Consider the following 24,934-nt stretch of genomic DNA (forward strand, 5'->3'; position numbering starts at 1 on the left):
TGCACAGTAGTCTACATGATTATTATCAAGTATAGCTGTTAAAATGTGGCTGATGATTGCATTGAGGCCATGATTGGAAGTGAAGTCACTTCCTCAGGGAAGCGCCGATAAGACTAAGTCTCCCCACTGCATCTTTGTTCTGGAGTCCCATCGGGGGGCAAACCAAGCAAAGTGTTGGAACAGACTGAGCACCTGCACGCTTGATTTAGCTCTGGTAATTGGACATGCTCTTTTTGACTGGGACAAAGTGATTACATGTTACCTATTCAGGCATTGTCCCTTGCAATCTGTAGCTTCTGCACACAGTAATGTACAGTTTCTACAGGGTCTTTTGACAGTTCTGTATCTGCAACATTAATGAATTAGAAATAGATTACAATGTGCAATTTGTAGTGGTGCAGAAAAATCATAATACCTTCTCTTAGGGTTTTTCTTGCCTCATCCAAAGGTTCATAGGTTCGTTTTTGCAGTGCTGCATGAAATTTAAACTGCACTCACTCATCCAGCAGTTAGATGAACTGCTAAGGAGTGAGACTGATTGGTAATTAGTGGTGCCATTTGCATCTAGTCTCAATGGGTAATAGTCTAATCAATGTGTTTCAGCTAGTGGCTTTCTGGGAAAAAAAGAAAAAAGAAACACTCCAATTACATTAAGCAACTAATAGGTATGAATTTAGTGTCTTAGCCAAGGACAACCTGGCTGCCTCTGAGGGGCTCAGGTCTGGTTGCCGCCTCCATTGGCTGTGCTCTGTAAGGTCTTACTGCTCTCATGCAATGGACTGACAGCCTGTGTATTAATAATGATTCTCCTCATTCAGACTTCTGTCCTTCCCTGCTCTGAAGGAATATGAATCAGATAACTAATGAGAGAGCTGCCTTTCCACTCTAGAGAGCAGTTCAAGTCTGTCTGCGCTAGGAAGGTGAAGCCAAGTGGAATTCGGCACAGCCATGGATACAGCAAAACCTATGTGGTCATTTGTGGCTGCATGAAGTTTTATCCATGAGCCCAGTCACCAGTAAATTGTCTGTCCTCTAAAAAGAATGACCGAATCCTCCCTGCCCAGCCCCATCTACGCAACCCCCTCTCACCACCACCACCCCCGCTCGGCTAGTCAACTTCTATCCACGCTTAACAACTGTAACTGAACTGCTATTGTTAGCAGTCTTGAAGCTGTCATTTTCAGCAGAACAAAGGTTATTGCAGCCGATTGATAAAAATTTCATTCGCAGACAGGCGCTTTTATGTGGTGTACGGGGAGGAGAAATGTTTTAAGATGTGTGTTCTGCCCCTGGCGTCCACTGGCACATCTCCTCCTGCCTCCTGTTTAAACTGAGTTCAAAATGATAATGAGAGGAGTGAGCAGCCAGCAGTCCCCCAGCACTCTGGTGAGCAAAGCAAGATCCACCCAGGACTCCTATGGGCCTCTAATTGGAACTCTAAATCATTGTGTCACCTGTCACTCAAGGTAGAGTTTGAAAGGGAGGGTGTGGGAAACCGAACACTGACTGTGATATCCAGCTGAGGGTGGGACAAAACTAGTAGAGGTTGGCTGTGCTCAGCCTTTAAAGAAGAGAAAGCCTAATGACAGTCTGTTGCAGAGGACATAGAAAGAGTACTCTATGTCCTTTACTGGATGCTTCACTCTAATGCAATGGCAAGGGACTAAAAGGCATGGCTGCCGATCTCTGATTGGTGCTCTCATTAATAGCAGAGTGAGTGCTGCCAGCTGTCAGGGATGCCTAGGAGATTCTGCTCTCCCCTGTGGAATTTATTTGCTTGGTTTTTACCCCTTTTTCTTAGTTTTGCTGTGGCCACATCCTCATATATTGTTATCCCTGCCACTGCTAACTCGCACCGTTGACCTAATGAGGGTTTAGACAGTGGTGCTTCTTTCGATACACATCATGTCTTGAGCATGAGTTCTATAATAAGTGCTGCAGATGGACAACACATTTTGCAAAGGTAATACACAACAAAGAATGGGGCAAAAACATGACTGGTGTTGGTCTTTTTTTTTTGTTGTTTTTTTTTTTTTTTTTTTTGCGTTTCTTAAATAAGGACTTAAATATAGTCCATCTGTCGCTTCCACTTTTGGACGTTGACTTCGCACAACCCCTGTTTTTGGGTGATGAGATGCATTTTCTCATAAATGTGATCCTACGAATCCTGCAAGAATCCAACTATCATTCAAGCAAAAGAACTGAAAGGTGGAAAAGTTTTGAAAAGTAGATCACTCTGCATTGAAACAAAAAAAAAACACCTTTTAATTCATTTCACATGTTTACAGTCTCATCATTTTTAACAGTTCTGGCTTCAGGCAGCAACCCAGTCAAAAGTGGGAGCTGTAGCAGTGATGTGGAGGCAATGAAGGAAGAGATGCTGTGTATAACATAGGTTAATTAATAAATAAAAATAGAGATTTTTTTCTAAATTATAACACAGTGTAATGTGAGCACAGACATCACACATGTTTTTGATTCAGTGTTCTAATCTTCTGATAATGTCACTAGCTGAAATGCAAATGAACATCCATGAATCAGACATCCCCTTAAAAAGTACATTTCTTCTAATTCAAGGACTGCAAACAGCAACTTCGAACTTGTGTACATACTTTTAATGATATCAATACTTCATATTTTCTCATTATAAGCTGCTGTTGTCTCAATTTATTTTGAGTGAAGCCAACATTGTCAGAACTGGAAAGTTCTCGCAGAATACATGTTAATATATACCCTGCGTCTTCCACTACTCGTTTCACAAGGCAGTGGCCACAGCTAAAGTAATTGAAGTATAATGAGAACAGAAATGGTTGAATTAATGAAGTGAAGATGTGTAGACTGAGGGCAGATTTGGTCACTGCTTGGTTGGAGGAGGATGGATGAGGACTGTGGATTTCTGGGCCTTGGAGTCTTGCCAGTCTCTGCTGAGAAGAGAGAAGAATCTTTCTAAACAGAGATGTTGAGAGAAATTGAGATAGACTGAAGCAGAGTTGAAAAAGCATGACTGGGAGTGGGTGCTGTCAGAATATATAGAGTGCATAATTGGGAGCTAGGAAGTGATAGCTTGAGGTGATCAAGTGTGGCCCATTCACTTGAACTCCACTTAGAATTTAAAGTTCGTTTGCTCCTTTTCTGTATACAGATATAAAATAACTGGTCTTAGTAAACAGTAAGCTATGAAAAAATGCAATGAACTATCTTTCTCCTTTTGTCTGTATGCATTCAGACTTTGCCATTCCTAACTGGGTAAGCCCAAGTTAGCATTCATTACAAAATCTTTGTCTTACAACTTTGCATTGTTCCCTCACAGGGTGAGGATTGTGCTACAGTATGTCCACCTGGCCTGTATGGACCAAGCTGCATGTTTACCTGCTCCTGCCACAATCATGCATCCTGCTCACCGATCGATGGTTCCTGTATCTGCAGGGAAGGTAAGAATAAATGACTCATGCTGGAAGTTCAAAGCAAGCTCTTTATGTTATGAAGTATAATGTACTGACTGTACAGAATAATGTTTGAGCTGAGAGGTCGAATTTTCACACAAATTGACATTTGTGCACATAAATCTTCTATCATTCTCTGTTTTCCTGTAAGTACTGTATCACAACTGCCAGCTGGTCCCAACCTTCATTTATTGTATTCCCAGTTTTTAGTTCAGTAAATGATCAAATAAGTTGCATTTCTCAATCCTGGATCTCAGGTTTCTTTTCTCTGCATTTTTTAAATGCGCCAGACCACTAACTAACTGTGACCTATTCATTTCAACCAAATATGTTGGAGCAGGTAAATTGCAGGGTGGGACTGGGAAACACTGACATAAGCTATACATATTATTTATATAGGGACAAATTTATGATAATCATAAATGTATAGCTGTTGATGGTACTTTTTTGGCTTACAAATTACACTTATAATCCTAGGTTAGGATTTAACATCTCTTTCATCGCATATAAAAAATGTATTTTAATTTTTCAGACTATAAGATAATCACAAAAATAGGAAAATTGTGTTTCATCATGTATATGCTTTATTATTTTGTGTTGTTCTATAAATCATTGGAAATTGTGATTAGTCACCTTTACAATGAGATATAACTTGCAAGAATCAAATTTTTGTTCAATGAGCAACACAGCTAAACGTGTTGTTAGTTCTTCCATAAAATGTGCCAAAATCTCCAGCAATTTTCCCTTGGTATTCACTCTTATTTTGAGTTGCTCTGTGGATTGGATGATTGCACTCCACAGTAATAAGGAAACAAAACAACACAGATTTTTACACTTTATTCATGTTACGCTGTTTGTGACCTCAGTAGTGTGTGGAAGATCCAAATGCAGCCATGACAGCTTGACTCCTCCTGTTCATGCTGGTCAGCCTGGTCACATTTTACTGTGGGATGGCATCCCATTCTTCAACCAGGAGTTGTTGAAGGTCAACCAGTGTGGTTGCGTTGAACAGACTGAGCAAATGCTACAAGGTGAAAAAGTAAACGCTGAATATATCAGTGGTCAAATACAATGAAAACATTTGTTCCCACACATTAATTTCTGGTTTTACGTTTTTATACTGAGATGACAAGTGGAAAAGTTCTATGCAAAATCGAATAAATAAAAAAAAATGTATGCACCCTTCAGAAAGGCTACCATGTAAGACCCATACTTTTCAAATGATTTATTTCCTCAGTAAAACTGTGCCTTTTGAGTTTTCGATCAAATCGTCAATGCACACTGTGCATTTTGCACATTATTGGCCCGTTTAGAGTGCAGTAGATGCCACATTAAAGGCTTTTGGACAAAATTACCTTGTGATTGATAACTGCTGTTCTGGCACACAGTATCCGCAGTTCACATCCACAGTTCTTGGTTAGATTCACACCTTGTTCATTATGCTTGCACTCAAGACAATAAAAAAGTAATAGACAAACTACTTGAGAAGACTCAAGACCTCAGAGTGATATATCCACCAAGTTTGCTCTACTGGTTTGTGTTTTTTTATTTATTTTTCAATAGGAACACTACTTGAATTGACATGTGACTTTAGATCTTTTGTGTAGGCATTATGCAATGCATTTACTTTCTGGGATTCAAAATCATAGAATGACTATTTCTGTCTATTAAAATCATAACATGACTAAATTTTATATTGCGTTAAACTTTCACACCTGATTATCAAAACTGTAAAATTACTCAATTTTCAAAGTAACAAAAAAGTCACATGCCTTATATGTTTTCCTTTGCAAACTGTAACACTGTAACATACTACTGAATGATAGCATGCTCAAAAATGCTTACAAGGGGGTAGATGGTGCTGGAAGGTACACCACAAATCTTCATGGGTATTGGCACCTGGTACCAGCAACTATTTTTAACACCTACTCAGCCAGGTCAGACCCCTCTCTGGCTCCACCCTTGATTGCACACCACCATCCCTGCAAACATAAAAAATAAATAAAAAAATAAAAGCTATCTGGATTTGGGAATCCCGTTTTTCGGGTCACATAATCCAGTTAACTTTTACCCTGGTTGTTCAAACCAAAATAGGATGTGATCACCATGATCCAGAATCCCGTTTTTCAGGATCACCAAATCTAGATTTCCAGCATGTAAATCAATGGGGCCTGGCATCTATGTGAAGAATAACAGGTAGAAGGGATGGTTTGCATAACATAACTACTTGCGAGTGGAACCACAGGTAGCATGTAACATAATACATGCATGTATTGTCCTGCACAACATTGCTACCAGGTGGACTGTCCCTCTCTGTGACAATGTTAATGACGCACCTGAGCCCGGTGTGGAGGTACCAGCCCAACCTTTGGCATTCTGTCAGAATGAGGGACGGACGGGACGTGTAGTGAGTGAGGGATGCAATCGTTAGACATTATTTGTGATAGGTTCTTTTCTGATTTTGCAGTGCTGACTGACAAAAAATCAATTGTTTTATGTGTTTGTTATGGAATTTGTTTGCGGGTGTCTATTTTAACCACTTTATCACTGTAACAGTTAAACAGGTCAGATGCAACAATCTGGGGTTTTACCGCAGTTTCCTCCTGAAATCCGCCTTGCAATCCTACCCTCAGTTGGGATCAGAATAATCCAGTTTTTTTGGATCAAAGTTATCCAGATCCTACTCAGAAGTTTTGAACAACCCAAACTGAGGGTTTTATCTAGATAACAACTAGGATTGAATTACGTGATCCAAGCCGATTTCGAAATCCGGATTTCCCTTTTGAACAACCCATTTTCAAAATTTGATCCTATTCAATAACCGTTTGAACAACCAGCCCCAGAGGATTCACTCTTTCTGTCTCATCATATACCATAGCTTTGTTCATGAAAATTACATTTAAAAAAACTTTCAAACTGTTTAATATGTCTCTGCTCTCTTCTACCCAAGGCTGGCAGGGTGTGGACTGCTCCATCCTTTGTTCTAGTGGTACGTGGGGTCTTGGCTGTAATCAGACTTGCTTGTGTGCCAGTGGAGCTGCATGTGACCCAGTAGATGGCACCTGCTCTTGTTCTCCTGGGTGGAGGGGAGAGCACTGTGATGAGTCCTGCCCTGTAAGTCTTTTCTATATAAGAATGTGCAGTAAAAGCCCTGTGGGTCTTGAGTATTTTGGAATATCCTTAAACCTTTAGTAGCTGCCATGTGTTGCTTTTTAAACTATAGTTTTTGTCATCCCCCAGGATGGGACCTATGGGTTTGAGTGTCGTGAACGCTGTGACTGCCACCACGCTGATGGCTGCGATCCTGTGACTGGCTACTGTCGCTGCTACCCTGGATGGACAGGTTTGTTAATGCTTCATCAGTAATCAGAGAAGGCTCACATCTGGAACGGAAATAGTCTCAGAGTTAGAGACTGTATACATTTGTAGTCCTCATCAGCCTTAAATCAAATCCATCAGATGCTAGTCAGGCACACTGATTTACCAAAACAGGAAAATATGCAAAGGCATTGATGGTCTATGTTGTACAGTATGTTTACAGAATTCTAAGCTGTGTTTCTTTAATTAAATGTTTACTTTGTTTTTCGACTGAGCTAGTGGGGTAGTCGAATGGGAACTGAGCGCTGAATTAATTTTCTTGGCTGGTAAACTGGATGCTGGTATGCAGTCATGCTTAATGGTTCTGCACAATGACTGAACTAAATCATCAGATAAATGTTTGAAGGCTGAATCAAAGGACTGGCCCAGAATGATTTTTTTATTCTTAGACACAGGCTGTGATATTTAAATTTTTTCGTTCTGTTCATTAATCAAAGTTGTATTGTGTGAAGTTTTATTGAATCTACTTCCACATTTAATCATCAGAGGATTGACTTTTTCTTTCTCATCATAGGTCCTCCATATGAACTTTGATTCCACTTTAATCCAAATACTTACATGGACATATGTGTCAGTTCTTGTCATTTATATCTTTTGCTCACATAGAAAGAGTTGGTGGTGGAAGTGTGAATGTCACAGGAAGGGTAAGGATCTTTATAGTCAAAAATGAATCGTCATATCTGAATGTCAAATAAAGGCGGCCAGCAGAGGACCAGGACTCTGAGCCATGGTAGAGAGGAGCAGTCTGGGAGGGAAAAGATTCAGGAGGAAAGGTCAAGTCTATGAGCTCTCAGCAGCCCACTCCACTCAGCCTCCTGAGCTTAAGGCATTTATTCTGGGAAACAATGTAGGTTTTATTAGCTGCAAGAACAGCCGACGAAAACGGGCCTATCATGCTCTGAATCCTGCACAGGTCGGGACCATCTGTCAGCCTTAATTGAGTCACTAGGGTGCAAGGCTGGGGGCAGTGTGCAGCCCAGTGGGTCGCACAAACACACACATGCATACTTAAATTGTGAAGGAGAAGACTGTACGGGAATCATCATGGGACCAAGTCAGGGATGGAATAAAATGGCTATTTACAGGAAGTCTGGTGCTGTTTTGTACTGTCATATGAGCACTGAGTGTGTTTGGTTCAGGTTATGGCATCCTACTGTCAACCTGCTGTTGGTGTCATTATGAAGTTTGCATGAAGTATTGAGAAGCTTGATTTTAGGGGTGTATACATGCAAATGCCTAAGCTGTCTTTGACCTATGCTGTTATTGCTGAGCTGTTGTAAGCCTGACATCAGCCAACAAAAGTTATTTAAAAAGACTTGATGCTAGGGCTTCATGCTATTTCATGTTAAAAAGAACTTTGCCTTTCACTTCTGAAGAGATGCTAGCCCATGTCATAGAGCAGGTAATGTAAGTGTGTGCTTATACGCGCTAAGAGCAAAAGCTAAATAAAAAAGAGGAAAGGGAGGTTTGCTTTGCTATGTTCCCTTTGTACAAATTGGATACTGGAACCTCTGGCACTTTGCAGCAAAGAGCCTTCTTTGAAGACACTTCAGTTCAGGCTTTTTCACTCCTTCTCTTTCTCCCTCTTAAGACATCCAGAGTCTCTCTGTTTGCCACCATTAGACTGAGAAATGTGATACTCTGTCTGCATTCATTTTCTAACAGTAAAGACAGTCACAGTTTTTTTTGTTTTTTGGGTTTTTTTTTTCCTGGCTGGCCTAGCAGAACCTCAAACACACTCTCACATGCCTTGCCCTCCTTTTGATGTCCACGGCTTGGCTCCCTACTAAATCACACCACATCACAACCAACATTTCCTCTCCTTTCCTCCTCAATGGCTGCCCTAAGGTGCTGTGGTTACTGTGTAACATTAGTCCCCAGAGTTTAGTCCAGGTTTAATTCAAAGGTACTGCACTAATGCTGCTTTAAGGGCTACACCTTTCTCAGATATTCTCATTCAAAGGAAATTTCAAATGAGGCTTCGAATGTGGCTGGTGCTCAGGAGGTTGCAGAGTTTGCATGTGAGTGTGTGACAAAGTGTGTGCATGTGCAGCTGCATTGATATACAGTACGTTACATTTTATAAAGCTCCATGTCTGTATGTAGCCCACTATGTGCGACTTTTCTCCTTTCATCCCACTTTTCTGAAAGGCAGAGAGAAAATGTACGGCTCTGATGGATGTGCTAATGCATTCATGCACACAGTGAGAACCCTGTGTGGATGCAGTGTTTTTTAATTGTTGGCTGGAGCTGCACCAAACATACTGTGACACTTTCAGACTGTGCTCTTGTAGCCTGAGTACCTCCCCTCAGCTTTGTACACAACCCCAGCTTTGCTGAAAGAGAATGGGAGACTAGCTCAGACTCTCTGGAGGCCCAACCCTGTTAATCAACACAGTGCACTGGCAAGGAGCCCCAGTCAGATCAAATATAAAATACATTTGGAAAGGAGAAATGAAGTGTAAAAGATGGGCGAGCTAGAAAAGATTGAAAAAAATACATAATAATAATAAAAAAAAAAACATTTCAAATGCTTTATTTAAAACCAAAGCCAGCTGAGGATCCATGCCAGTTAAATAAACCTGCAAAGATCTGTTAAGAGCCGGCATAGTGAATGCTGCCCTGTAATGATGTATTTTTTACAGATGGCACCCTATTTGGAATGTTTGAGCATACCAATGTTCTGCCTTCTTAGTGTGCATTCACTGAATATTTGTTTTGTTAATATGCCTGCAGGAATCCACTGTGATAATGTGTGCCCACAAGGCTTCTGGGGACCCAACTGTTCAGTCAGCTGTTCCTGTCAGAACGGAGGGTCCTGCTCTCCTGAGGATGGCACATGTGTGTGTGCACCTGGATACAGGGGGACCTCGTGCAAAAGAAGTAAGTTTCCTACTCTTTCTAGAAGCAACCTCTCTCAATCCAAAGCTTATAAAAAGAACTGTCTGAGTCTTGAGAGCAGCGCAGTAACAAACTCCATCACAGCACTGACCTTGTTTTGATCTTTTAAGAATTGTTAAAGGCTGTGCCAACTGAGGAGAGGCACTCAGCTGTCGGTCATAATGGTTTGAGTGTAAATCCTTCATCACAGCTATCACTTAATCACCCCTACGGCATCCCCCAGACACACACACATAAACACTCTCACTCCACATCCTCCTACACTGTCCTTAACAACCAGCTCACAGTGGGAGACTCGCAGTCCTCGCCTGAGGCTCATCAGTGGGCATGCTCACTGGGACCGCCAGCTCTGGTTTCTGAAAAGAGTCTGTCTGAAGCCGCTCTCAAGTGAGGGGTTCACTGATTGGGAGCGAAATTCAGTCACAAACCTGTAAACATCCATTTGAGTGGAATATAAGAGGGAAACTTGAACAAGCTGTATGTGTGTGCATCGCTTGCATGAAATGATTACGCCAACAAATTCAATATTTGCACAGGTAATTTACTCGTCAGGTAAAAATCTCATAACTGCAGTTTTTGTTTATATGTGTGTCTGTTTTTCTTTGCTTCGTTTTTGTTTGTTTTTTTTTCTTCTTTTTTTTCCTCTAAACATTTAATTGGGGGATTACACGCTTCTCCAGAGAGTGATAAAACTGTATCCCACCTGGTGCTTGAATTAAAATCTGAACCCACTGGATAAAGTTCATTTTCAATGGTTGTCAAGTCAAAGTCGCGACTGTTTTTTTTTCAAGTGTCCATTAAAAAAAAAAACAAGAATTGTCTCGTGAGAATAGTGACATTGGAGTAAAATTCTTTCTAAATGAAAATGGAAGTGCTGATATCTTTGACCATCCAGTTTTAGTTGCATCCTCTTTTCATATTCGGTCTGTTGAACTTCCTGTATAGTGTTTGTAAAAATAACCTTTATACTAGTGTTTGAATTCCTGCTGGTTTACATTTATTTAATGAAATCTGCATTATTAACACTCACTTGTGTATTTACTGACATAATCAGATCATAAAACTGCACTTGAGACTTGACATGAAACAGACTTTAACAGTTTTCTTAACTCTTTTACTATTCTGTCTGTGGTTGCAGATAAAATGGCAGTGATTACAATAATGACTGACTTTTCTGCTCTCACCCTCCCTTTGCTGCCTCTCCTTGTCTTTTCTGCTATATTTCCTCCGGCCTTGATTTTTCTCTACTCCCTTGATCGCTCTTGTCATTGTGTGTCTCATAATTATATACCTCTTGTTCCATCCAGCATTGGTGACTGATTCCCTCTTCTCTCCTGTCATGCTTTGCTTCGCTGCTTTCAGCCTGCTCTCCTGGGTTCTATGGGCAACGCTGCAGCCAGTCGTGTCCGCAGTGTGTGCACAGCACCGGACCATGCCATCATGTTACTGGCCATTGTGAGTGCCTGTCTGGCTTCTCAGGCCCTTTGTGCAACCAAGGCAAGTAGCCTTTTTCTCCTTTTTACTTTCTCTTACTTTTTCACTTACTGTCAAATCTTTTCACCATGAAGGTTTAGTTTGTGCTATTATAGGAAACAAAGCAAACATGCTGATACTTAAACTATCTGTTTGCATTTTAGGGTCTATGAATAAACTTTTTCTTTCTCTGTATTTCAAAGTCCATGTGTATAACTTCATGCACTGGCTCTAATAAGATTAGCAAATGGTCTGCAGTTACCTCTCCCACTGGTATCTTATTTATCACAAATAATGACCAATATTACTGTACCCTGAACGAAAAAACAGATTAATAAATAAATAAATAATAAAATTATCAGTCTTCAACAGAGACTTTCAAACTGCAAGACCCATTTTTTCAGACAAATAATACATTGCTTAACATTGTCGTCCCTCTGCCTAATTCAGGGAGCTTCATGTGAATTGCTTTTCATGAAAATACAAAGACAAAGAGGCAACTCGTGCACATCTGTTCCTCTTGTTAATTCTAATTTCAAGGAAACCTGTCTTTTGTGTATTGCTTGGAGATGATTCAATTACATGGAAAGACGTTGTTGTGTGAAAACATCTGAAATGATTTTGCAGCCGGTGTTTTGCTGCCATGATGCTCCTTGTTTCAACAAAGATGTGTTTGATTTAGATTTTACACTTAAAGAAGTCATAAGTAATTTCATCTCATTTATGGCTTTTGAAGCCAAATTTTTTTAAATGAGCATTTCTGCAACAGTTTAGCTTCATTTGTGCTCTGTCTAAAGTGCTAAAAACAAGAAGACTTAAAGGAAACATAAAGAGTTTAAAATTTAAGCGTTGTGTAAATCAATTGTGTTACACATATGATAGTGTTAGTATATGGGGTGCATATTTTCATTTTTTCTTTTTGTTCACATCTTGAAATCAGCTCGTGTGTGACCCCAAGGTGCTATATTTGTCTTGTTAGCATCTCCTCATTGACCTTGAAATGCTGCAAAAGTCTGCATTAAACATGGCTCCTAAATTCAAGTGTGCTGTAGATTTTTACTTCTTCTAATTTACAATTTTTTAAATAAATTGCAGAACAGCAGTGGTTTTTTTTTATTCTCTTTCATGGCTTTGAGCAGTGTCTTATAAATAAAAGTTTAATAGCTTAGCTGAAGGAAAAGAGAAAAGTAAAGATGAGAGCCAGTCCTAATTTGTCATGGCTATAATTACTGTTGAGCATGCGTTAGGCGACGAGGGACGAAGGTGGCCGACAACAAGCACATTCTCCTCTTATTGAGCCCCATCGGCGTCTTCACTTGTCCTCTGTCCAGCACACAAAGTCCCAGCCTAATGAAGCTCTCCTAGTGAGCTGAGGCTTGAATCCCCCGAAGCAGCATGGGGGAGCCAACCTCAAGGCTTAATGACAACCTGCTTGAAGGAGCTTGAAAGTGCTCTCAATCTGAGGGAAAACCAGTTGAAATGTAATCATTAAAATCACCCCACATGAAAATGAGTCCAGCCCATCTTTTTCTACAGTGAGGCACCTTATCAGATAATTCCAACTGGGCTATTCTGTTTATATGAGACCTTTAATCTATCTGCTACAGCTGCAGCTTCTTGATCCTGAGGGTTGGATACACCTTGGTACAAAGTGTCCTGTTGTCTTCCCAAAAAACACAATGGAGATTTCATTGGAAATTATATATTTTATGAAAGAGTGCCAGAGTGCATTGAAATATTAATTTCATAAAATATTTATACAGCGGTCTGTGTACATGGTCTATTTTAATTCTGTGGTGCATCATTCATTTCACTCCAGTGGGTGAAAATAGGGCAATTGTGCCACAGGAGGCAGCAATTGACTCCTCTTTTTGTCAAAACAGATCAATTTACTTCATGTCCACTCAGATAGAACAATATATCATCCATTAAATGAAATGTTCACACAACTTGTCAAAGGATGAGTTTGTTTGTGTAAATGTGCCTTGTGATCCGCCCAAGTTTGATGTCATGATGTTAATAGAGTTCACTGGTTATTGGCTGTAGTACACACAAGCAGGTTATCAGGTTTGATTTGGAAAGTGATTTGTTTGTTTGTTCTTTCCTGTTTTGCAGTCTGTCAGAATGGCAGGTATGGGAGGGCTTGTGCTGAAATCTGCCTCTGCACCAACAACGGCACCTGCAACCCCATCGATGGCTCCTGCCAATGTTTCCCAGGCTGGATAGGAGAGGATTGCTCGCAGGGTATGGCTTCACTCCTTCATACTTACTTTTTTTTAGTTTCCCATTTCACTCTCTCATTGTGTGTTTCCCATCTCCTATTTTATCCCTCACAATTACCTTCATACACATTAGTCATGTTCATGACCCTACGCATATACAAGAACTGCCCTCGGCCCCAGATGATGTAAAACACATAGCTTGCTTAAATGGTTGTTGTAATACATTATGCTCTTTGATTTGGTGCACCGTAGGCCAAAGATCATTAACACAACTTTGAGCCACCACGTCATGGGATATTGATGAGTATTTTGTGTGTGTGCATGTACAGTACTTAGAATAAAAATAACTTCCAAACTAATGGATGATCCTCGACAGATATTCAACCTGACACATATGTCTGCTCAAATAATGCAATATTCGGCGGGTGGAGGGTAATGATCACTCTGGATTTTCTGCTGGGAGTTGTCAAAATATTCCATGTAATGTTTTGTATGATTATGTGGAGTACTGACATTCCCTCAAACATGTGTTCAGTGCTTGACATGTGCATGTCTTGGGGTACAGAGTGAGTATGGGAGAGTGTCTGTGACCATGAGCTTGACTGTGTCTCTGGCGTCTGCAGCCTGTCCCTCTGGGCACTGGGGCCCTGATTGTCTCAACTCGTGTAACTGTCACAACGGAGCCCAGTGCAGTGCCTATGACGGGGAATGCAGGTGCAGCCCCGGCTGGACCGGTCTCTACTGCACACAGCGTGAGTTTCTCCTGCACACTTAATAGACATACAGTGGCATCTACTGGCCAGCTAGCAGAACTGCAGTAGATGAAAACAAAGGAATTTTTTTTTAGACTTTGGTGTAACTGGGTGACTTAATTTACAATTCTACTTATTTATTTATTTTTACTCTTAAGAGAGTAACATTACACTGAAACTAATAGTCACTTCATCATTTTGCTCATCATTCATTCCAGTCATTAACCCAGATCATCAACATCAGTCCAGTGATTCAAATTCCATTATTGATTACCCCAAGGGTTTACTCAATGCTGTTTTTGTGTGAAGCTTCTGCCATTGTGCATGAAAATGTAATTTCTTTCAACTGTTTTCTTTTTGTTTTTGTCACGTAGATTCTTGCCATTCCCAGTTGTCTTTGCTTTTTTCTCCTTCTCTTGCGTATGTTAACAGCATAACTAGATTTTCTGCTGAAGCAGGAAATCTTTCATTTCCATTCATTCACATAGTCCCCTATTGAGTATGCAGCAGAGGCATTGAATTATATTGATTTTTCTGTTCCCATGCGATATGACCTTGACTCTTTATGTTGTCTTTCCCTCTCTTTCTTTTCTCCACCCTTCCCGCCCCAACATTATTATACATCTCTGTCCCAGGCTGTCCTTCAGGGTTCTATGGCAGGGACTGCGCTGAAGTCTGTCGCTGCCAGAACGGCGCAGACTGTGACCACATCACCGGCCAGTGTGCATGCCGAACAGGTTTCATTGGGATGAGCTGTGAGCAGAGTTGAGTAGACCCCACACATTTTTTACCCTGAGCAAAATTACCCTGTGTATGTGTTTTTTCTAAACACTTTGGCTCCTGGTCAATAAGTGGTTTAATTGTGATGGATGTAGTAATGCGCCTCTCTGATATGCAGAGTGTCCTGCTGGTACATTTGGATATGGTTGCCAGCAGCTGTGTGAGTGCCTGAACAATGCTACCTGTGACTACGTGACTGGAACCTGCTACTGCAGCCCAGGATATAAAGGCATCCGCTGTGATCAAGGTGAGAGGTGACTGAGCTGGTTGAAAATTTGTGGTGCATTTTCACTCAAACACAGATGTATACACACTGTTTGAATGACCCATTCTCTGTGTTTTCTATGTAGCAGCTCTGATGATGGAGGAGCTCAACCCATACACTAAGATTAGCCCAGCACGAGGCTCAGAGCGCCAGTCTGCAGGGGCTGTCATGGGAATCATCTTTCTCCTCCTCATCATCATGGCCATGCTTAGTCTGTTTGTATGGTACAGACAGAGGCAGAGGGACAAAGGCCATGAGATCCAGCCCAGTGTTTCCTACACACAGGCAACACACATTAACAATACTGACTACTCTCTTTCTGGTAAGATATTTAGGTCTACTATGCTATGGCTAAATAATTGTCCATATTAATCTTACACCTTGCACAATATGATTAAATGTTGAATAAATAAAAAAAATATTTAATATAATCGTACTTGCATCAGTTTAATATAAAATGTGACACACACATTTATCTTTCAAACCTTTCAAATCTTTCAAACCTTTCAACCTGTAAACCTCTCAGAGTGTGGCAGTACTGTAGCGATGAGGACCAGTGGCTCTGAGATCACTCAAAGTCAGAACAGCAGCAGCAGCGGGCAGTGCTTCTCCAACCCTAGTTATCACACTGTGGCTCAGTGTAATGTCCTTTCAACTATTTCCAGTAACCTGGATGGCACTCTGACACTCAAAGTATGACCATTCAACAGTGTACACAGTATTTTAATTCCTAGTATCACACACAAGAACAGAAACCAATTATATTCTTCCTTTCACAGTCAAGCACCCTGAAAAACAGAAATGGCTCTGAATGGAGAGCCTACTGCAACCTCAATGACATAGGTCAGTTAAACTCCTCTTTTTTTTTTCTTTTTCAATCATGTCATGTCACACGACATACAGGCTGAATTTAGACTTGTGAGCAAAAATGTGCCAAACTGCAGATTCAAGTTCATAGATGTGTCATTAATGCGGATCTTTTTTTGGCACAAAGCTGCTGTGAATGAAGATGAACCAGGGGTCTCTTGTTAAACATAACCTTTGCTCTGATTTTGATAAGATATGCGTGTGGGACAGGGACAGTACCGGTGCAAAGATGAATAAGGGTCACTATGAGCTCATTATTCCTCCTTTTCTTCCTATGATGCCTTACATTGAGTCAAAGTCTGCAGTCTTAAAAGGAGACTTGCAGAAAATTAACAATTAACATTGTTAATTAACATTTCATAAATGGCTTTTAACATCCTAAACTGCAGCTGTAAGCAACTCCAAAGGTTTATTTGTCTGTATATCTGAGACAGCTGTAACTTTTCCAGTTGGCAACCATTCAGTGGAGATACAGGCACTAGTGTGTATGCAAATAATTATTATGAATGCAAAAACAGAGTTGTAATAAATTATATCAGCACGTCTTTCATTTGTAGGATATAACTGTTGAAAGGTGCTTTGCATAAGTAATCATGCCAATGAGACTGTGTCTGCTTTGAGCTACACCTCAGTATTATTGTGGTCTTTGTAGACTTTTTTTATATATATTTCTGCATTAATATGTAAACACATGTCCTAAAGCTGATAACAATATATACATATATATATATATATATATATATATATATATATATATATATATATATATATATATACATGTAGCTGCTGACCCCTACTCTATAGGGTTAGTTATTTTTTTTATTTTTTATTTATTTATTTTTTTTACATTATTTTACGTATATGTGTGGCATAAAACTGTACAAAACTGATAAATGAAGGCCACTGGTTTGTAGGTTTTAGATTTTTCCAAATTTTAACTTTACTTTTTCAAATTAAAGATATATAAGATATATATATAAGAAGTATGTGAACTTTTTGTCACAACATCTAGCAGAAGAGCCACTGCCCTGAAAGTTTGACATGCTTCCCAACTACAACACACAACACTCAAGCCTGTTCATGACCCAATGATTTGAATCAGGTGTGTTGCAACAGGAAAACATGTAAAACCTGCATGTCGGTAGCTCTCCAGGACTTCAGTTGGAGATCACTGATCTAGTCTGACTTGTTTTGTAACCATAATAATGACTAAGTATTTGCAGCAGTTGTTGAAGAGTCCTATACACATGTGGATGAATTTAAGCCCACTTCTCTGTACGGAAGTTCCTTAAATCTAGGCTATGGATGGATTTCCACACATTGAACTGCTGGCTTCATGTCAATCAACAACATTTCTATGGAAAAAGGGCAATACTTTATCATTTTAAATCATTGGATCGTTTGACAGTGATCCTAAGCTACCCTAGCCCAGAAGCAGCAGACCACCACCACCAAAACTCTGTACGATCCGCAGAGTCCTTATCCACTTTTAAAAGCAAGCTAAAGACTCATTTGTTTAAGGAGCACTTCCGCACTTAACTTAACTCTTCTACTCAACAGAATAAGTTAGAAAGATCTGTCCAGCTCTTTGGCTCAACCAGCTACTGAATAAGCTGTGTGCACTTACGCCCAAGATGATATTGTGTGATGAAGTTGTGACCTTGTATTTAAGCAAAATTACTTACAAAAAACTATAAAAAACTGAAAAAAAAAACATTTAAATGCACTGCCTCTAGCACTACATGACAGCACCTGGGTCCAGCTGGACTCACAGCAGTCTGACTATCACTTAATGATGACGTCCCATCTTGTTTGAATTCTTGCTTGTGTTGTTCTTACTCTCAAATGTAAGTTGCTTTGGATAAAAGCGTCTGCTAAATAACTGTAGAATATAGAACCATGTCTCACATATCGGACATAATCAAACAATTTAAACTGAAACCAAAAATTGTTCTTATACTAGACTTATGAGCAACAATATTAACCTATTTGAGAGAGGTCAGTTATTTAAAGGTTATCCTTGGTTCCTCTGTAAAACTGTTTGATTAATAAATACTTTCTAACAATAGTTTTAAATTTGTGTATAATCTATCTGATTGTGGATTGTTAAATTCAAAATGACTGAGAAATAGTTTTATGACATTTTCCAACCTGATGAGCATCAACAATGTTTTTGGGCACTCAGAAATCTTTTTGTTCTTGCGGCAATACATTTTTTCAAACACATGTTTGAAGATCAGACTGTGATAAAATTTATTTTATTAAAACAGGAAATTGCAATGGTTCATAAACTTACCAACCACAAAATTATGTATTTAATGTGATACTTAGTGATGGTGCAAACTAGAAGAATTACTCTACAGCAGGAATCATGCAAATTTCAGGTTTATTTTAGTTCTAAACCATGCAAAAACATAACTGCCTGTAATCAGTTCTTGGTCATGCTTCATATAAAGTTGTTTTGTTCAATCTCTTCATTTCCCATTTTTGTTTCAGCATGCAGCAGATTGATTCTTATGATCACAGGTTATAAAAAGTTATAAACTAAGTTAGCCATAACATGAGCCTTGTCTTCCATCCATTATTTGTGTTGTTTGGCAAATTTCCCATCATCTCCTCATTGATGTAAACTTGTAAGCCTTGGGGGATAAGAAAGCAGATCAAATTTTCATTACAGCTAAGCCATCACTTAGCTCATATTCCTCTAAAAATAACATACTATATAACACATTACTTGTCAGTGTTCACATTTTGGGGGAATTTATGAGATGTTTGCCTTTTTGTGTTGCTCCAGATGTTCAGCAGGGTGAAGCGCAGACACAAAGAGGCTCAAGAAAAGGTAAATTAAATAACCGCAGGAACCGATTCTTTGTGTGTGTGTGTGTGTGTTTGTGATGTTATTCTGCATATGTAATCCTGTTCTGCTTCACCAACACCATAATTACAAAATCCTTTCATGCTTAACAGCTCATGTACCAGTTTTCCCTCTTGGATTCTTTCCACTTCTAATACTTTCATTTTTCTGACCCAAAATCTTACATCCATATATTCTCTATGATTTATGTGAAATTCTGAACTTTGGACAAGATCATGGTGGTCTGAGGTTTTATTCTTACAGTAATTGCTTTCAATGGCTCAGTGCCCGATACGTCACTTTGTCTCCTACACTGTGTAGTTGGTGGTGAATGTGAGGGACCCAAGGGTGTGAAGAGGTTCGCTGCGGTCTCTAATGAGCCCTCTTATCAGATTGATGAGACTGTTATGGATGAGATGAGCCTTCCACTTTCTCCCCTTTGTACTCTGATTACTATATACCACCATTAGTCACCCATCAGAGACAAAAGAAGTTCAGCTTCTTCAGAATGACAACGAGCTTCATTGCCATTCTCCTTTCCTCCCTCTGATATCTGTTTAGATTCCAGTGGTAATACCACCATTATATGTCTGTGACAATTGTCTTTGTTGATACTGAATATGTCCTTGTCTTGCGGCTACTGCAGATTACATCAAGAGCCCCATGTGTACCAACAGCTCCTGCTCCCTGAATAGTGATAATCCATACGCCACCATTAGAGACCCACCAGGGCTGGCTTGCAAACACACAGAAAGCAGCTATGTGGAAATGAAATCCCCCTCCCACCGTGAAGTGCCCTTTGGAGGCACCGCTACACTCTTGGGCACTGTGAGCAGGAATGTCTATGATGTTGGTGAGTGCATTGTTGCTCTGGTGTGGGGAGCTCAGCAGGGTCCTCCAGCTTATGGCCTCTCTGATCGAGGCCCCCGTTGCGTTCCTGTAAAAACCTTTTAAGCCTCCCCAAGAGGAAATGTGACCTGGGTCTCTGTTGCATGCACCCAGTCCTTCTCTTTTGTCCTGAACCTCTGCATGCCTGTCTTCAGTCTAGCTAACTTGCCTCTTATTTTTTTCCCCTCATTTCTTCCCTAAACTACCACAGAACCAACTGTGAGCGTCCTGCAGGGACCCAATGGAATGGCCACCGGCTTCTCCCAGAGCCCCTACAGCCTCCCTTGCAGCAGCCACATCCCGACCCACTACGACATTCTGCCCATGCGTCACAGCCCCACACACACACCCCCACCACCCCCAGAAAGCCCCAGCTCTTTGCTCTAAAAGTGCACACCTTCCACTTCACATCAACAGTGTGCCAGCAGCTGGAAAACAAACTTTCAGCCATTGGCCCTTGCTTTGTCTGTGTGTGCGTTTGATTATGATACTGAGATTTTGAAATGGAGAGACAGCCGCAGCTCCTCTGGATGGTCTCTTTGGCTCCCTCACAGTTGCACTCTTTCCATTGCCCAGTAGGAGAGAGGGGAAGAAAGAGAGTCCCACACCAGCGACCATTCACCCATTTTATTTTCTTATATAACTAATCACTCAAACTGCTGCCTGGCCTGTTTATGGACCTCCTGAAGTGGAACGTTATTGTTCCAAACACTGCTAAGGGCAGTATACATGAACTGGGTGGACAGTTTATTTACAGGGAAAGAGCTCATGCTCATTTTTATCCATGATATAGGTTTATTATTCAAGAGCAGTGAAGTGTTTATAATATCCCCTAAACAGCAGCGATTGTCCCCACATGAAGGAGGGAATTGCAGCCTTGACCATGTCAAAGTGGGCAAAAATTCATGATGTACAAACATCAATGTATGAACATTCATTGCGTAAGCGGCAGATCACGGTGCTGCCTATGTAAAGCGCGTCTGCTATGCAGCGAACAAATGTTCATGCAAAAGAAGCAAATGCTCTGCCCTAAATGTCAGACATGGGAACTGTGCTGAGAGTGTAGCAAGTCAGAGAAAGCATGGATAGATAGAAAGCTATTATAATGGTTCTGTATCCACTGTTCACTGTTATTTAGTAATGATCTCACAGTTAAAACTATTGTAAGCTAAGTTTTATTGTAAATGAAGACATGTATTCGGGTCACTAGTGTTCATGTATTCATTACATTACTGAGAGTCACAGAATAAGCCTAAAGTTTGGATTTTTTACCAACACAAATGAAGTGCTCCGATCATGTGTCATTTTTTTTGTGGAAACTCCTTTTTTTTTTTAATGGAAATGTCTTGGTTTATATTTTGAGAATATTGGATGTTAAGATTTGATTGCTTTGGATATTATGTTTTGTATTTATAAAGGTAATTGCTTTACGCATTAATTTATATTACTGATGATGTTTCTTTTTTTATAAGTGTGACTAGAAAAAAAAAAGATGAGCATGATCAGATAATGGACACCCACTGATGTAGATAAAACACGGTTTATCTTCTTGTGAGATTAGCAGTGTCAGTTTGTGAGCTGTTTTTGAAGTCACTGGAAATGTTCTCTCTCTCTCTCACTGTCAAATTGTAGATTTAAAATTAATATTTCATTTGACCAATTTAAGTCCCACTAATATCTTGTGCATCATTCAAGGTAACCATATGTAAAAAGTCCATTTCAAGAGAGATTTTATGTTTGTTTCAGGCTAATTAACTTCTTTATTGAGTGAACAGAATTTGATCTTTGACTTTGTGAATTTTATTTCACCCTCTGTTGAAGCAATAACACGCTGACAATCGATGCACAGACAGTGTTTCATTGTTGTCGGAAATGATGATGCCATCTTTAACCTGTGTAGTAAGAATTGATCCTACTTTATGTGACTGTTTGTCCTCTGAGGACGGTTTTTTATAATTGCTTTCATATCAAAGCTGGTTGTTGTTTTGGTACCCTAAGTTTGTTTTAAATTAAATGCCTATTCTACCATCAGAAACATGTCTCAGTCAGGTTAATACCCTGGATAACGAGATAAAATCACTTGATGACGTATTCCAGTTTAACTAAGGACTCCACCTTTGGAATCTTTGGTGAGAGATGTTATTGCTAAACCTTATCCTTTATTTACACCTTCTTAATACATAAATATAGTCATGCTCTTATAGACATTTTACAGAGGTACGGTCTGACATTGTACATCTGTGCAGCTTGAGATTGCATCCACTAAATTATAAAGGCAAACACTGCATTCATTAAACTGCCATATTTTCTGTTTTTATAGATGTTTTCAATAGCTGTGCATGTACACTACAGAATGCCATCACTGTTTTCTAATCAGGCGTGTGCATCAGTTCAAACTGAGACCAGGCTGAAAAGCATCTTGTCTCTGCCACCTCCTGTTAAGTGTTGAACCTGAATCACCTTAGATCATCCCCAGCATCATTTATGACTAACAGGTTGTGGCCAGACGTCTACAGTTTTCCACCTGGAGCCTGTCTATGCATCACTGAGATGATACACTGCGGAAGATCAACAAAGGCAAGGTTTCTAAAGGGTTTTGAATGATTTAAGGATTCTGTTTTTCTATGTGCATAAGTATATACAGGTTTGCATCAGACAGCACAGTTTGATGTTTAAACTCTTAACTTGTATTAATAATTAAATATTGACCCTATTTGTCTAGACTGTGTAGTTTTTATGCAAATTATGACATCATAAGTACTATAAGATGTTCATTTTTACCTCTGCCAAGGTGGAGGTCATGTGTTCAACAGTGTTGGTTTGTTTGTCTTTCTGAATGTCTGTTAGCAGCAGAATCCAAATGGATTTTGATGAAGTTTTAAGGAAATCTCATTAATGGAATAAGGAATAAGTGATTAGATTTCAGGGGTGATCTGGATCACTGCCTAAATCCAGGATTTTTTTTGCAAGAACTCTTTATTATAGGGAGGTTGGGATAAGTTTGCCTTTAGAGTCTAACTAAAAATAAGGCCAAAAATCACTGGCAAAAAAAAAAAGTAAAAGAAAAAATCAGGTTTTTAGTGACATCAGCCACAATATAAACTACATAAAATCAGTAAAACATAAAAATATGTGTTGTAAAAGCTATCAAATTTAATGTTGTTTTGTTCCTAAAAGATGTGGAACTTTGGCTAATTGGTCCTGAACACCATTTAACTGGGAGAAACTGCCAGCTCATCAGTTTGGAGGTGTTCAGGTGTTCATCGGCAGATTTCCTGAGTGCTATACATGATTAAAATACCACCCATCCAACAGCCAACAAGCTCAGAGTGATACGCTGCTGACAGGAATTTGAGCCAGTAAGTCAGGGAGATCTGAGGGTAGCTTAAAAAAAAGAAACATACAGAGATGAGAACTCGGGCATATTGATTTTGCAGCTTGATAAAAATCATCACAGTACTGGAAAAAAAACTACGTACTTTCACATTGTCACGGTACAGAGTCAAATACAGCAATAATCTACTTTAAATCAGACAGATGCTGAAAAGTGACTAATTCAGCTTCTGTGTGGACTGAATGTGTGCTTTCCTTTTATATCGGAGCTGAAACTAATGAAGCTGTGATTACTGCGGCAGGGGAGCCGGTGCTGCCTTTCAGCTGATTCACTGTGCAAGAGACAGGAAATGTTTTTGATTTCCTGAGCTTTTCAAGACCAATCTGGATTAAATTTCAATCCAAAGTGTGTCATGAGATATGCAGTTACCATACATGCATGTCCCTGTCCTGTTCTAAGGATCCTCAGTAAAACATGGATATTTGCCTTCTCTGCACCCCATCATTTCTAATTAAATGTTATCACAACGGAATTCATCTACTTTTGTTTTAAACAAATTTATGCTATCTTACATTTGGTATTAAATCAGTCCTCATAGACAAAGAAAAATTATTCGCTCTCATTTGTTCTGTTTTTAAGGCATTCATTCTGATAGAAGACTTTAAAAAAACATTCAGAAGGCTTTGATCAATACGGTACAGTTACAGCAGTTTCTTAGCACATTGCATTACAGTAAAGAGTCACAATTTTTCATTTAATGCAATGATGCCTCTGATAGTCCCTCCATCACAGCACACTGAACAAAACCACTAATGTAGACCTTTGTAACCAAAGGTCAAACTTTTTAATATATTATCTTGCTTTGTCTGATATTCAAAGTTAATTATTCACATAAGCTTACTATGAAGTAGAGAAGATATAGAAATTAGAATATACATTTCCACAGAACAAAGGCTGTGGATTTTATGCTCTATCACTTCCAATCTAATCATGTCAGATAAGTATCTTAGGATGAAAAGATGGGATGATTAAAGTAACTAACAACTCTTTTACCATTCATATCAACGTAAGCTGCAAAATGAACACTGCAGCTCAATTAAAAACACAGTCTGGTCCTGTAAAGTCCATGTGTGTATGGGGACATAAAATAACAGAGCTTAGAGTTTGCATTTAGTTTAGGGCTATCTTTAGGCTGATTATTGAAATGTTAAAATATTGAGGAGCTCAACGAAGAGCTGCAGGGATTTTCCCTCATTAATGCAAACTGTAGGCACAGTTTACTTCTCTGCATTTAGCCTGCCAGCTACAGCTTTCAGCTAAAGCTGTTTTTCACCTGAGCATTCACAGAAAAGAAGATTTACCTCTATACTCTGATAGAAAGCACCGGGGTGCTGACCACACTGCTGCTGGACTACCTGTCACTTTTCTTATATCTTCCTTTCACCTTTTATAGAGCCAGAATGGCAGATTTATGAAGGAAAGGGGTAAGCAAAGTAATCATGAAATATGTATAATGACTTATAATAATAAACTGTGTAAAAGTTTTTATTTTCCCAATCATTTTGTGCCAGTAAATCCGTTTAACAATGCTTTTGTTTAAATATTCATCCTCTGGCTGCATTCAGCTCAGCTTAAATCCATAGCAGAGCTCAGCTGAAGATCTTTATTATTGTCACGTCTTGCCACAGGAACTGTGGTGATCCAACAGACTGGAGCTGGATCTTTACTTTGTTATTCTTAATGCATAATCAGTATTCATCTCAGTCTGGCTTTTGAT

General features: G+C 39.5%; 1 protein-coding gene across 7 annotated transcripts in view; it reads left to right on the forward strand.

The window, feature by feature from the left end:
• megf11 (multiple EGF-like-domains 11) overlaps window positions 1-21,848 on the forward strand; it is an 80,731-nt gene extending 58,883 nt beyond the window's left edge. For 3 of the 7 annotated variants that reach the window (XM_041998110.1, XM_041998113.1, XM_041998111.1), the window contains 15 exons: window positions 3,311-3,431; window positions 6,394-6,557; window positions 6,684-6,786; window positions 9,558-9,704; window positions 11,085-11,219; window positions 13,311-13,439; window positions 14,041-14,169; window positions 14,805-14,933; window positions 15,068-15,196; window positions 15,300-15,536; window positions 15,741-15,907; window positions 15,994-16,057; window positions 18,876-18,920; window positions 19,582-19,788; window positions 20,035-21,848. In XM_041998110.1, the coding sequence (XP_041854044.1) occupies window positions 3,311-3,431; window positions 6,394-6,557; window positions 6,684-6,786; window positions 9,558-9,704; window positions 11,085-11,219; window positions 13,311-13,439; window positions 14,041-14,169; window positions 14,805-14,933; window positions 15,068-15,196; window positions 15,300-15,536; window positions 15,741-15,907; window positions 15,994-16,057; window positions 18,876-18,920; window positions 19,582-19,788; window positions 20,035-20,210 (2,082 nt within the window). In that variant the 3' untranslated portion in view covers window positions 20,211-21,848. The remainder of the gene's footprint in view (window positions 1-3,310; window positions 3,432-6,393; window positions 6,558-6,683; window positions 6,787-9,557; window positions 9,705-11,084; window positions 11,220-13,310; window positions 13,440-14,040; window positions 14,170-14,804; window positions 14,934-15,067; window positions 15,197-15,299; window positions 15,537-15,740; window positions 15,908-15,993; window positions 16,058-18,875; window positions 18,921-19,581; window positions 19,789-20,034) is intronic. The other 4 variants (XM_041998112.1, XM_041998114.1, XM_041998115.1 and 1 more) reach the window with 2 other exon arrangements.
• Window positions 21,849-24,934: the final 3,086 nt, after the last annotated feature.

This window comes from Melanotaenia boesemani, chromosome 10, assembly GCF_017639745.1.
Source record: "Melanotaenia boesemani isolate fMelBoe1 chromosome 10, fMelBoe1.pri, whole genome shotgun sequence".
Taxonomy (NCBI): Eukaryota; Metazoa; Chordata; class Actinopteri; order Atheriniformes; family Melanotaeniidae; genus Melanotaenia; species Melanotaenia boesemani.